We start from the raw sequence: 13,529 nt of genomic DNA, 5'->3' as shown, positions 1-13,529 counted from the left end.
AGATTTGGAATTGATCCCAAGGTTAACGTCACATAGTTTTATTCTGTTTTGCACTGTGTTTTATGAAGTTGTATGTGTGTCTGCATGTTCTGGGTTTTTTTGTTGTTTGGTTTTTTTTTTTTTTTTTTTTTTTTTGAGCAGAGAAAGGTTTATTGCAGGGCCAAGCAAGGAGAATGGGTGGCTCTTGCTCAGAAACCCTGAACTCCTGTATGTTCTTAACTTCAACTTAGAATTGCAAATCTAGGGACTGTCTGGTGTGACATTCTGTACTAGTGTGTGGTTAAACCCTGTTGGGGAGACCAACCCAACATCTGCAGAGGATGCACAGGCGACTGTGTGCTGCCAGTATCCAGTCTCACCTCCATAGCTGGCCTAGCCCCGGGGGAAGCTTCAGTGCTCAAGGTCACATCAGTGATGTTTAGATTGCATACATTCTAAATTCTGTAACACCCTTATCCTGTGTTTTACTTTTCTTCTTACAAGTTACGGTAATTGGATCTTTTTCAAATTTCTTTTAATGCTGTTACTCAGGGTTTGTGATAGTAGACTCTAGAGCAGACAGGAAGCTGACCATAACATTTTTAGGGTTTAATCTAAGCATGATACAGTGGGAAGGACTGTATCATGGAAGGAGTTTTGGAATCAGACCGACCATCTCTACTACCACTGGCTGTGTGACCTTGAGCAAATTACTAAACTTCTTGAACTTCAGTTTGTCAGCTCTAAAATGGATTGACTGAGTCAGCTAGCATCCAACCCATTTCAGAGATGATAGTGTTACATTTCCCATCTGTTAGCAGCATCAGTAACCCAGCACTGGCTTGTTTTCATTTTAGGACCATTGTAGCACTGGTGTACAATGTGCTGAAAACCCTCATGGAGATGAACGGCAAGCTTTTCGATGATCTTACTAGTTCATACAAAGCTGAAAGACAAAGGTATTTGACATTTTTATTTATAGACTTATCTGTACATTTTAGATTAGTTGAATGTGATTGAGTCCAATAAGGTATTCTAAGTTAAAATTATGTTTAAGAAGCCAATTGCTGCAGTAGGATGAATTGAGAGATTGGGATTGACATATATACACTAACACGTATAAAATAGATAATTAATAAGAACCTGCTGTATAAAATAAAATTCAAAAAAGAAAAAAGCCATTTACATTTAGCATTTCAATTTGAATGTCTCTAATAAGTACTTTAAAGTCATTTCCAGGTAAACTCCTAATGGTTAGATTATGATTTTAATGTGGATCATAAATTCTGTTTATCTCATTCTGAGCCTTAGACTTTATCAGTATGATAACATCTGCATTGTGAAATACAATTTATGCTGGATTTTAAATACTATTTTACATAATTATTTTCACATTTAGGAGAATTGCTTTTGTCCACATGGGCGTCCATAGTGAGCTTATTCTTCATCTGTTCCCTGCACAATAACTTGATAGTTTTTAAGCTTCACATTTTAACAGAGTGGTATTTTAAAGTCAGTATAGTTCCCTTTGGGGAAGGGGAGACTCACATAAGGATATGTCTGTGGCTGAGTACTATTACTGATACTTTGTTCCTTGCAATATATATTTTAGTGAATAAATGGTCACACACATTAGCATTTAGGAACTTGGCTTAGTGATTACCTCTTTCTGAAAATTTCATAAATTACTACAAAATAATCTAAAAATCACTTCCTTCTCATATATTTATTTCAGTTTCAATAACTGCTGTACCTGAGCCTATTTATTTCTAATAAGTGTATTAACTATTCTGTTTGGAAAAGCTGATCTATTTTGACTGTAAGTTCCTAGTCCTGGTTTTCTGGTGGCAAGTAGAGAAAGGATCTCTCTTCTTCAAGGCCATCCTAGTCCATCAGTAACTAACTCAATGCATTATTTCTTTTAAATAGCACCTTTCAGGCAGGAATAGAAATAAGGTACATAGTTTGAGTCCCAGGAAGCAATGTGAAGAAGGAAAAATGACTAGGATCATATGAAACTTATACTTGAAAACTGCATATTTCACATAACTAAGAGCGATCATATATCTTACTGGCTGCGTAAATCAGCACTTTTGTCCCCTTAAAACATATGTAACTGCAGAACGGTAAGCCCATGGTTTTTTCACATGTTCATATAGCCCTTCAGAATAGTTTGGTCCAAGTTATTCAGAAATGTTCTCTTTAGAACTGAAATTAAGTAGTTGAAGCAGCATATTTTGAGTTTTGCTTTTTTAGAGAGGTTATTCAAACTTTAAAGTCTCCTTCTGACATGCAGGAGACAAGACATAGTAAGACACAGACTGGTTGGCAGCTAGCGACGTGGAGCCAAAAGGATATGGCTTCCACCTGGAAACGGCTCCAGGCTGACTCGTGGCCAGCCCTTCAGTCTGTCGGCAAGACCCCACTGCAAGGGGTTTACTGCAGGGGGTGACTAAGTACTTTGCCAACCATAAAGCACAGATGCCACAGTCGTGGTGGTGGTGGTGATAAAATGCAGGGAGGGAAGGCGAACGATAGCTTTCAGTCGGTACAGGAGCCACACGGATGTGGTATTACTCTCAGGAGATGAAGATGAGTAACGCGGTGCTCTAGGTAATATACAGTCTCAAATGCTTTAGTAGAGGAATTTAAGTGAAATGTGAGTGAACAGTCTGTTCTCCAGCCAACTGCCAAACAGCATGTTTCTTCAAGCTCTGAAATAAAAGTTTCTAACTGCAAAAGTCTTGATTTACAGGGAGAAAAAGAAGGAATTGGAACGTGAAGAATTATGGAAAAAATTGGAGGAGCTAAAGCTGAAGAAAGCTCTAGAAAAGCAGAACAGTGCTTACAACATGCACAGTATTCTCAGCAATACAACTGATGAATGAAAAAAGCCTTCCACCTCCGTTGGATAGGTGGTTTTGTACACTTTTCTGAAATATGTAAAAATTATGAAACCTCATCAGTATAATTAAAAGGCCAATTTTTTTTCTGGCAACTGTAAATGAAAAAAAATATATGGACTCAACATAGCTCTGTGCTATATCATGGCCATAGTATATTGTCACCTTTGTCTAATCATTGATTTGTGTCCCTCTTCTGAAGTTTCACAGAAATGAATGAGCTTTATCATCTGTGATATGAGTGAAATCATTACGGGAGTGGTAAGAATCATGACTTGAATTCTGTCTGGGTTGTGTTGCACATAGATACAGTAGAGTCTGCTCTGTGTATTTTTCCCTTTGATAACGTGCTTTCACATTGCTGCAGACCTTAGTTACATCCCAGGACAAAGACTTTCCTAAAGTAAAACTAAGGTGTACTTCTTATCCTTCCCTTCATCTCTCCCAGAAATATGACGGAGGGAATTACTTGCCCCTAAGCCTTCCTTCACAGAGAGATATTACTGTACTCTGGAATTTGAGCAAAACCTTAAATTTCCAGGCTTTCTAAAGCACAAATTATACATAAAAGCTGGGAACGTAAACCAAATTCTTCAGATCGATCCTTATGGACATCCCCCTTCATCTGCAGCTCCCCAGAGCGCTGAGCACAGATTAGTGGGGGCAGTGCCGTGAACACAGCCTGCCTCTCAGTTCATTCCTCCTCTTCCTCCCAAAGGCTGAAGGCAGGGCCTTTCCAGTCCTCACAACCTGCCCTTCTCCAGTACCTCCTGATGCAGGGATGGAGGCTTTGAGTCCCACGGTGTGGTGATGCAGAGCGCTCATTGTCACTGCCTGGCTTTGTGTAAAGGAAATGCAGTAGGCTTCCTCTGTAGGGTTCTGAAAAAGCTGACTATAGAGAAGTCGTATATGTTTCTACTTGGTCAAGTATTTTCTCACATTTTGTTATCAGAGTACCATTCCAATCTCTTAACTTGCAGTTGTGTGGAAAACTGTTTTGTAATGGAAGATCTTTATTGGGGGATTGAGCAGCATTTAATAAATCTATGTTTGTATTTTGCCTTACGTCGACTTTGCTTTTTTTCAGCACTAAGGTTAGGTGCTCAGAAGAAGCCTGCCCCCCTTCATTCATACATATATACATACGTACGTACGTACATACATACGTGTATATAGAGAAAATTTTAAGGCAAATTGCAGGTTGTACACCAGTTAAAGACTAGGAAGACTGTGTGCCAGAGTCGAGTGTTCTAGCCATTTACCAAAGTATATCTGTTGTATAGAATTTTCACATAAAATTCTAAGTTCTAGGATATCCTTCCATCTTCCTTCATGTCCCTTTATGTTTGGAGGATGGGTTTAACTTACCTTAAATGTGTGTACATATGTACATAGTTTTAATGGAAATAGACCCATGGGATTTCCCTGGTGGTCCAGTGGTTAGGACTCCATGCTTTCACTGCCAAGGGCCCGGGTTCGATCCCTGGTCAGGGAACTAAGATCCACATGCTGCGGCCAAAATAAAATAATAAAATGAAATAGACCTAGGAGGATAAATCTCAAAATCTATAATAAGTAATAGCAGTGTTTTTTATGGGGGCCGGGAGATCGTTACAAAGTTTTCAACTACTGGTGTCTGCTTCTACTCTTTCACATCCACGAAAAACAACTCTAGCACACTATTCCTAGGTCACCGTGAAAGCACCTCGTTCTGCTCGCCGTGAGACCAGGAGAAACTCCTCTTCCTTTCGGGACGTGGCTCCTATCTTACGATGCTCTCAAATGGCCGCCACCTCAGCCGTCCAGGCCCAGTGCTCTTGCCAGATGCTGTACACTCACCTAAGGCCGGCCGGGATCACTGACAACGGGGGGGCAGCACACGGAGAAGGAAAGGGTGACCCTGCTACAGAACACAGCAAAAGGCAAGCCCCAGCCTCCCCAGAAGAGACGGTTGGGTCTAAATGTCTATTTTGTGGACGGTCTAGGCATACATTCAGAGTAGATTCTGGCAGGCTGCAGCTAACAGCTGTTGTGGAAGAGAGAGCTAGAAATGCCCACTTCCTAATTAATTAGCTGCTTACTTGAAAGCACGTTTAAGAGGTCTCTCAACTTTCTACAGTACAGGAAGTACAGTTTTAATATGTTCATTGGAGCAAATTTTGTTAGCTATTTAATATTAAAGTGGTGTGTCATCTTTAGAGAGAATTTAAAAATACACATACCTGTTTTTCAGTGCTGTTAACGTAAGCTTTAATGCCTGGCTTTGCATTTGCCTTACAATAAGATTTTATAGAGACAGGACCTAGGCTAAAGTTTGTACCTGCTTCTGTGCCATAGAAAAATAGCAGGGAATATTTCCTTACACAAGTTCACTTTTAATAATTCAACCAAAAACCACAGTTTCTTGCTGCTAACTAGATATGAGATTAAAATTGCCCCACTCATACACTTGAGTTGTTCTCTTTGAATTATCTAAAACCGGGTTACAAAATTGAAGAAATGCTGCCAAGTCCTCTTTGGAGGCAAAGGGCATGTAAATAATTTAAAACTCTGGAAATAATCTTCATAACCTTAAATCAGCCAATGGCTACCGTGTGAAAAATACCCAGAGGTTACTCATCTCTGTCACAGGCTGGGCTGAAAGCTCTGAGGGTCATCCTGAGGGCCCCTTTCTCAGATGGGTGGGGGGTTTGTAGGACAGGAAGAGCTAACACAGCTTATTCATGGGGCTTTATTGTCACTTCCTGACCACCTGCCATCTATCGCCTGCCCACCTTGCCCTTCCCTGGACGTGGTCATGATGTACCTCGGGAGTCCAGACCCGTCCATCGTGGAAGTCCAGGCTCACGCTCCCTCTTATTTGGAGGTCACGGAATGAAAGCGTACTGGTGCCTATTGATTTAGCAGATATGCATACTGGCACACTGATTCCTTTTGTATTAACCTAACTTTTATTCACCTATTAATGAAATCATCAAAATACACTGAGTAGGCACCTACTATGTACACATGTCCTAGTGTTTTTGTATGTTAATCAGTCCGAACTCACACCTGCATCAACCAACATTCTAGCCAGACAGGTAGGTGGCTAGTCAGTCCACAAGAGATCTAATTACTAGTTTTTCTAGTAGCTTTAAAAAAAAGTCTCATTTAATATTAAACAAGAGAGCGTGTCAGGGGCTGGCAGATGGCACCAGAGACGTGAGGGGTTTTGCATTCCTCACACACGGTACACCGGTTTCACAGCATGACCTCCACACCCAAAGAAGTCACTGGTGGGGGAGAAGAAAATCACACTCTCCTGTCCATTTAAAAAAATCTCAAGAAAAAAACCTAAGGTCAGAGCCTTAATCATCCTGTTAGACCTTAACTATACACCAAACCGAGAAGGAAGGCAGCTTCCAAAAACCTTCAGGAAACTGGATTATATCTAATTCCATCCTCCACACACCCTATTCATGTCATATGTCAAAAAATGTTCATTAATAATTTAAATACTTAAATAACAGTTAAGGTCATCCACTGGATCTGTTCCATTGGGCTCTAGACAGTCTCTCTGAGGACCAGTTAGAAGCTGCAGTGTGACAGGCAGGCCCCCAGCAAGGCTCGTTTCTTCAAGTGAGGACAGGATTGCTGGCAGCTAGGTTTACCAAAGCAGAAGTGATGAGAACTTCCATGAACTCGGGCAGTCCTTCAAACAACGCAAGCGACTTCAGCTTATGTGGTTCATTACCTGACCTCTTTTTTTAAGGTACCTCTTCCTAATTTTGATCATCCACTTCACACTCAGTTTGGCAAATTCTGCAGCTTTAAATAATGCCAAGAAGGCCCCACAGAGAAGAGCGATTGTGTTCCAAGGATTGGCGGTGATTATCTGCAAAACAGAAACAAACACAAGTTTCTCTGTTGGCTTCCATTTTTGATTTTCAGTGTTATTGTCAAAGAGCCCCTCCAATTATTGAGGCAACAAGAAAAACAACTGGTTTCTAAAACTGCCATAACTCCATACTTTGTCCATAGCTCAGTTTGAGGAGAAAAATACTAATCCCTCCCTATAATAAATTGATCCTGAAAGAAAAAACATTTTTTTCAAAAAGCTCTGCACAAACAAGGTACTCAGTCCTGAGCTTTAAATTTCTGGCTTAACCCACAATGTGACTGACCCTGCTTTGAGACAGATCTCCTCCCAACTATACACCCCATCTGTACAGTCAGTTCCTGTTTGCTTCCCATCTCACAGTGACTCTCACCTCCCCTCCCATCCAGTCCAGCGACTGCCTGTCCTCCACTCACCTCATGGACTCCTGCCTGCAGATGGGCCCCTCCAATTTGCCCTGCCCGGGACGCTTTCCTCCCACCTTGAGTTACTAATCCTTCCAGGCCCCTCACAGCTTCCTCTGACCACTAAGCCAAAACCCTCTTGACTTGAGCAGAGAGATTTATCCCACAAACCCCTCTGGGAGGTCCTTACTGTCTGGAATTACGTCCTTTACAGCCCAGATTGTTTTCTCACTGACTGTGCAACTCCTTCAGGCCGAGGTCATGGCTTGTCTGAGTTCCCCGCTTGATAAACACACAGCACTTCTTTAAGACCCAGTTCAGCAGGGTGACCTCAGGCTCACTTATGAAAGTTACACCACCACCACCGACCACCACCACCATTTAGGACAGTTGTGAAGCTGAGGGACGACGCAAGTCAGTCGGCCTCGAGCTCGGGGCTTTACTTGGTCCATAATAGGACTTCATACTGAACACAGTAGGTTAAAAAACGTTGGATCACACATTTTACGTGTGGAGCTGAAGGCGCTCATTCTTACACGTGGAGTCTTGATTCAGGGAGTCTGCACATGCCTACGTGTACACGGCCCAGCCAGGCCATGACTAACAGCGGTGATGGGATCATGGGGCACATCCACATCACAGAGACCCTGCCTGTTTGAGCCTCAGGTTTGAAATGTCTTCCCCCAACCCACGAGCACATCAGGACATACTGTGATGATCTACACAACAAACAGTATCAGATCTGGGACTGGCTCTGGTAAGTGGCGTCTCATGAATGTTCTTTTGGCAAAGCCGTCCCATCACCCCTCCCCTTCTGAGACGGTGAGTCTGGGACCTGGCATCAACTGATGCTCTCTTAAGTTCTGATTAGTACCTTTCTGCTCTGATTTACGACAAATAAAAAATGACTCTCATCCTACAGAGAACCAATAAAGGAGAACGGCTTCCAACAGCAGTAATCTAGATTATTAGCTTAATGCTTTCTACTTAGTTCATTCACTATCACTACCCAGTGGCTACGCTGGACTAAGCACCACGCTGGACACCAGATAAACGGTGAACAAAGACGAAGCCCTCACATTCACAGCGACGAGTCCAGGGTTAAAGATGAGATCAATTAAACACAAATGATACAGAAAATGAATGTCATAAATACAAAAGACACAGAAATCTGCGCTGTGACAGAAGATGAGGACGGCCTGCAAGGATGCACCAACATGCCTTGGGGTGGGAAGTCCCCTCTCAAGATCGGAGATGATACTCACATCTTGGACTTTCTGGATGAAAGGATCTTTCCATTCAAAGACCACAAAAAACAACTGAGCACTTTTTTCGGCCGCTGGCCTCTGGTCAATGTAGTTAACCACGCTGGTCTAGGTAGAGAGGAGAGAAAACAGTGTTACACCGCTTCTGCGTCCCTTCCTGGCCAGGGCCACAGGGAAGGAGAGGGCAGTTAGCGGAGCTGAGACCTCGGCTCTCCTCGCACCATCTTTTGGAGGGAGAGAGCCAAAACCCTCCTCTACACGATATCCCGAGACTGGTCCCAGAGCCAAGGCTTTACGCTGGTTTCCATCATTCTTTGAGGAAACGGACAGGATCTGGGGTGCACAATAGGTGTTTTGGATTGTCACTGAAATCTGTTGCTAGGTATCTGTACCTGATTAAACCATTTTCAAAGTACTGTGTAAGACTCACAACTAAAAGCCATAAAAATTCCAAATGTCAAAATACTTGACCTGAAGAGCTGAGTATTTCAACCCTTCCAGTCTGCAGGGACCAAGTACAGCCTCGCAGTTCTGCCCAGCTGAGCACTCCCTGGAAACACACGGTGAGCAGGCGTGCTTGGTGAGGCCTGCTTACAGCTTCTACAGGGGCTGTGAGGTGAAATGGAGAGCAGACGGGTTCCAGAGTCTGGCTGGGCCATCCTCTGGTCTGAGCCTCTGCTTTGCTCTCATAAAATGGGGGGACAAAATGCCATTTGGGGGACATTTTTTGTCTACTGAGTTGTAGAGAGGCTCTCATGAAACAACACACAGGAAAAGCATTTTAAACTTTAAAACATGATAGAAAAACATTATAAATTTTTTAAAAAATTTTTTTTCAAAAGAGTTCACATCCCCCACCAAAGACTTCCAATGCAGATGATGCTGAGAGGCACACAAACATTCTACAGTGCACAGGCTCACAGGGGTCTGGCCCGCCGGTTTCAGATCACAGCTAGAGCTACCAGGAGAGCCGGGGTAGCCTGGGGAGACCTAACTGTAAGGTGAACACACTGAGTCTCCCTTTCTCCGCTGATTTGGGGGCCGGATGAGAAAGAACTTGGAGTTCTTGGAGAAAAGTGTAGCGTAAAAGTCCGGGAGATGACAGTTATCTTACAAAATACGAATAAGGACCTACTGCCAGAGGGTCGTTGCCCAAGGCAGGAAAGAAGCCCTGTCCCTCTGAAGAAAAATGGCTTCAAGCTGTTCCCAAAGGCCTCCAATCTGGAATCGTCCTAGGAGCGCGGCGTGGGGAGGGGCAGACCCGGACGAGAGCCCGGCTTCCATCCACCCTGTCGGTTGGAGTGGGTCCCTCTCCAAGCCAGCCCTTTCCTAAAGCTGCCCCTCGGAGTCCAGCCCAAATGGAAAACCTCCAAGGAGGAGGAGGGGATGCGAGAACAGAGCCGTCTCCTCGCTGCCTCTGCAGGCACCCAGCCACCGACACGCGGGATGGCCGGGCCCTGGGCAGGAATGCTGGCAAGATGGCAGCACCCCTGCAGAGGTGGAAGCCCCACAGGCAGGGGTGCGGCCCTGCTTTGGGTGGTGACTGCCTACCAGCCCTGCTGAGGCAACCAAAATGTCCCGTCCCTCCATCCCTCCACCCCTGGTGCCACGCTGTCTTCCAACATCCTCTCCAGCTGCCCTCAGGATCACGGCCTATCTCCTGGCCCCAGGTCAGGGGGCTGAAAGCTTTTTGATCAGGCTTCCCATTAGTAAAGAATTCTGAGCACGTGCCAACATATTTATAACTTTCTTAGAAAGGACATAACATCACTATTATCGTTCTAATGTTACATGCATTTTAAACATTCAAAAATAGAGAAAGGATGAGGTTTTAAAAATTAATACAAAAAAGAGGGGCTTCCCTGGTGGCGCAGTGGTTAAGAATCCGCCTGCCAACTCAGGGGACACAGGTTCGAGCCCTGGTCCAGGATGATCCCACATGCCGCAAAGCAACTAAGCCCGTGCGCCACAACTACTGAGCCCGTGCTCTAGAGCCCTCCAGCCACAACTACTGAAGCCTGCATGCCTCAACTACTGAAGCCTGCGCGCCTAGAGCCCGTGCTCCGCAACAAGAGAAGCCACCGCAATGAGAAGCCCGCGCACCGCAACGAAGAGTAGCCCCCGCTCGCAACAACTAGAGAAAACCTGCACCCAGCAACGAAGACCCGATGCAGCCAAAAATAATTAATTTTAAAAAATTAATACAAAAAGAAAGCTAGTATTTTCCTCCTGTGTCCCAATGGATCACCACGCACCCCACACTCCAGAGGCTACCATACCCAGTCTCTGCCCTGCCAATAGTCAACTTTTTTATGCAGCCGCCAGCGTCTCAGAGCGCGGCGGGGGAGTAGCGCAGAATAAAAACAGGCATCAGATTGAGCCGCATGAGGCGCCACTCTGTAAAACACTCCGCCGTGTGCACTGTGAGGGCTGCAGCGACAAAGGGAAAGGGCCTGGGGTGTGCCCTGCCTGCAGAAGAACATGCAGACTCCCGGGCACCGGCTCCACTCTCATCCTGGCGAAGGCCTCCTCACCCCAAAGACCCTGTGCACCGGTCACCCGCCCTGCGAAGCTTCCCTCCACCCTGCACTCAAGGGTGGAGTCAGTGGCCATGCGAAGCGAGCCCAGCGCCACCTACCTCCTGCCGGAACTCCACCGCCTCCCGCCCGTCCTCCTCCTCAGTCTTCACCAGGGACATCTTGACCCAGGTGCGGAAGCCGCCCGAGAACTTCCAGCCGGAATAGGCGCTCTCGCAGGCCTGCATGAAGCCTACCCTGTCTGGGCTTGGAGGGCAGAGAAGAAAGGTCCACGTTAATCAGGCAGGATTCGAACGTGGCCAGGCTCAAACTCCAGCCCCTACGTCAAGCTGGTTTCTCTGCTGGTACTACCAGGATGCTCCCACTGCCCACTGCCCCCTTCCTCAAAGGCCGGCTTTTTGGCTTCCAGATGGAGGGGGAGCTGTCAGCTGCCTCAAGGCACGAGCACGGTCGCTGAGACTCCCGGCAGGAGAAGCCCTCCCCACTCCCACCCACCCAACCCCAGCATCTGCTCCCGGAGCAGCCGGCACCGCATTCTGCAGACGCGCCCCCAGCGCCTCAGAGAAATCTGGGTTTCAGCAGCCCTGGGGTGCCCTCATTGGCCCTCAGCCTCCCTGAAGCCCCAGAGAAGGGAAGAGGCTTCCCCAGGAAGCTCTCAGCCAGGCAGGACACCACAACACCCACTCAGGATGGTGCAGACGTGGCAGGATCATAACGCGCACAGGCAGGTGGCAACCGCATGGCGGTACTGAGGACCCACACAAGGGGAGCAGAAAGGGGCTGGGCAGGCAGGGGACACGGCCAGCTTCAAGCAGGAAGGGAGAGGGAACTCTAGGTGGCAGAAGGTGCCGAGGAGGAGGCCCCGGGCTCCAAGCTGGGCAGGATTGGGGCGCTGGGGTGTGAACGGCGGTGGCAGCTCACGGCCTCGTCAGCTGGCGGAGCGGCCTCCTCTTTGCCCTAGCTGCCGCCCGGCTTCCTTGAAATGGAGCCCCAGGGCCACGCAGGACCTGGAGGGACTGAGTCACCCCCGCTCAGGCCTGTGCCGAAAGCGCTCCCACGGCCCACGACACGAGCACTCTGGGCCCCCGAGGTGGCACCACCCACGAACAGGACATTTCATCCTCCTGTTAGAAACGCGTGGCAAACAGGCACTGAGCCCTCACGCAGGGCTGGACCCAGTTCCAGGACACCGTGGGGAGCCAGGCCCAGGGCAGGAGCTGCCCTCCAGGGGGCTCACAAAACCCCGTCCTCGGCAGCCCCAGCCAGGAGCGGTGGGCCCCACCAACCTCCCTCCAGGACTCAACCAGCGCTGCGTTTCGGAACCCCCTACACCGGGCTCGCCTGACCTCGTGGAGAGGCCCTCCTCCAGGCCAGTGGCTCATCCACAGCCCTGCTTCCCTGCACCCTCTGCCCCAGCCTAGGGATGAGCACGGCCGGAATGAGAGAAGGAGTGTCGAGCAAGCCCGCCCTGAGCTCTAAAGGCCACCTTTGCAGGAACTCCTGGAAAGAAGAGAAGAGGAGGTAATCGATGGCGCTGAAGTCCTCGCTGCTCTGGTTCAGGCGGAACTGGAGGAAGACCAGCTCCCGCTTCTTCACCTCCCGGGGTCCCTGCACAATCAGGGCGGATTTCTGCAGAGACAAAGGCCAGAGTCTCAGCCGGGAGAGCCGCGTGGGTGGTCCTGACCTCGCCTTGGGCACACAGGGCTCCTCACCCCACCCCACGTCCAGGAACAGCGTCTGGACCAGGCCTGACGGCAACCTGTCCTCCCGCCACGAGGCTCACTGGCTGGCAGTGCTGGGGAAGCTCTTTATTTAGAAAGGGTACTAACTTCCATCTGGTATAGGTACAACTGTTTTTTTCCAGTTCGTCACTTTCCCATTAACTCTGCTTTAATGCCATTTGTTATATGAAGCTCTAAAGGTGATGTAGTGAAATCTGTCAATCTTCTTCACAGCTTCTAGATTTTGCTTGCTAAGGGAAACCAAAATTATATCAATATTCTCCTGTATTTCTTCATAGCACTTTTTAAAAAACTTTACATTTAGATACACATATGCCTGCCTTTCAGTTTTGTCTATGCTATGAAATAGGGATCTCACTCTCACTACCCAAACAGTGGGCAGACGCAGGTTTGACCCCTGAATGTTTACTCATTCTGGTATCTGACTGGGCAGGTCCCCTCCACATCACTCCCCACCCCATCCCCAAAACCTGGCAGGGTTATTCCGTATACATGCTCTATTTTTTTAAATAAATTTATTTTTATTTTTGGCTGCGTTGGGTCTTTGTGCTGCGCACGGGCTTTCTCTAGTTGCGGCGAGCAGGGGCTACCCTTCATTGTGGTGCACAGGCTTCTCACTGCAGTGGCTTCTCTTGTTGCAGAGCATGGGCTCCAGGCGTGCAGGCTTCAGCAGTTGTGGCTCGCGGCTCTAGAGCGCAGGCTCAGTAGTTGTGGCTCACGGGCTTAGTTGCTCCGCATCATGTGGGATCTTCCTGGACCAGGGCTCGAACCCATGCCCCTGCGTTGGCAGGCAGATTCTTGACCACTGCGCCACCAGGGAAG

General features: G+C 47.2%; 2 protein-coding genes across 3 annotated transcripts in view; one reads left to right on the top strand and one right to left on the bottom strand.

Moving 5' to 3' along the window:
* PPP2R5A (protein phosphatase 2 regulatory subunit B'alpha) overlaps positions 1–3,945 on the top strand; it is a 91,740-nt gene extending 87,795 nt beyond the window's left edge. Inside the window, exons 12-13 of the mRNA XM_059995012.1 lie at positions 837–938; positions 2,735–3,945. Coding sequence (XP_059850995.1) covers positions 837–938; positions 2,735–2,867 — 235 coding nt within the window. The 3' untranslated portion in view covers positions 2,868–3,945. The remainder of the gene's footprint in view (positions 1–836; positions 939–2,734) is intronic.
* A 184-nt stretch (positions 3,946–4,129) lies between these two features.
* The window catches only part of PACC1 (proton activated chloride channel 1), a 41,018-nt gene continuing 31,618 nt past the window's right edge, over positions 4,130–13,529 (bottom strand). The window contains exons 5-8 of one of the 2 annotated variants that reach the window (XM_059995025.1): positions 12,452–12,594; positions 11,067–11,211; positions 8,429–8,536; positions 4,130–6,756 (exon numbers count right to left, since the gene is read on the bottom strand). In XM_059995025.1, the coding sequence (XP_059851008.1) occupies positions 6,595–6,756; positions 8,429–8,536; positions 11,067–11,211; positions 12,452–12,594 (558 nt within the window). In that variant the 3' untranslated portion in view covers positions 4,130–6,594. Of the gene's footprint in view, positions 6,757–8,424; positions 8,537–11,066; positions 11,212–12,451; positions 12,595–13,529 lie in introns of those variants that run through there. The other variant, XM_059995035.1, reaches the window with a different exon arrangement.

Source organism: Delphinus delphis, chromosome 1, assembly GCF_949987515.2.
Source record: "Delphinus delphis chromosome 1, mDelDel1.2, whole genome shotgun sequence".
Lineage (NCBI taxonomy): Eukaryota > Metazoa > Chordata > Mammalia > Artiodactyla > Delphinidae > Delphinus > Delphinus delphis.
The sequence above is the reverse complement of the archived record's forward strand: the minus strand, read 5'-3'. Positions and strand labels throughout refer to the sequence as shown.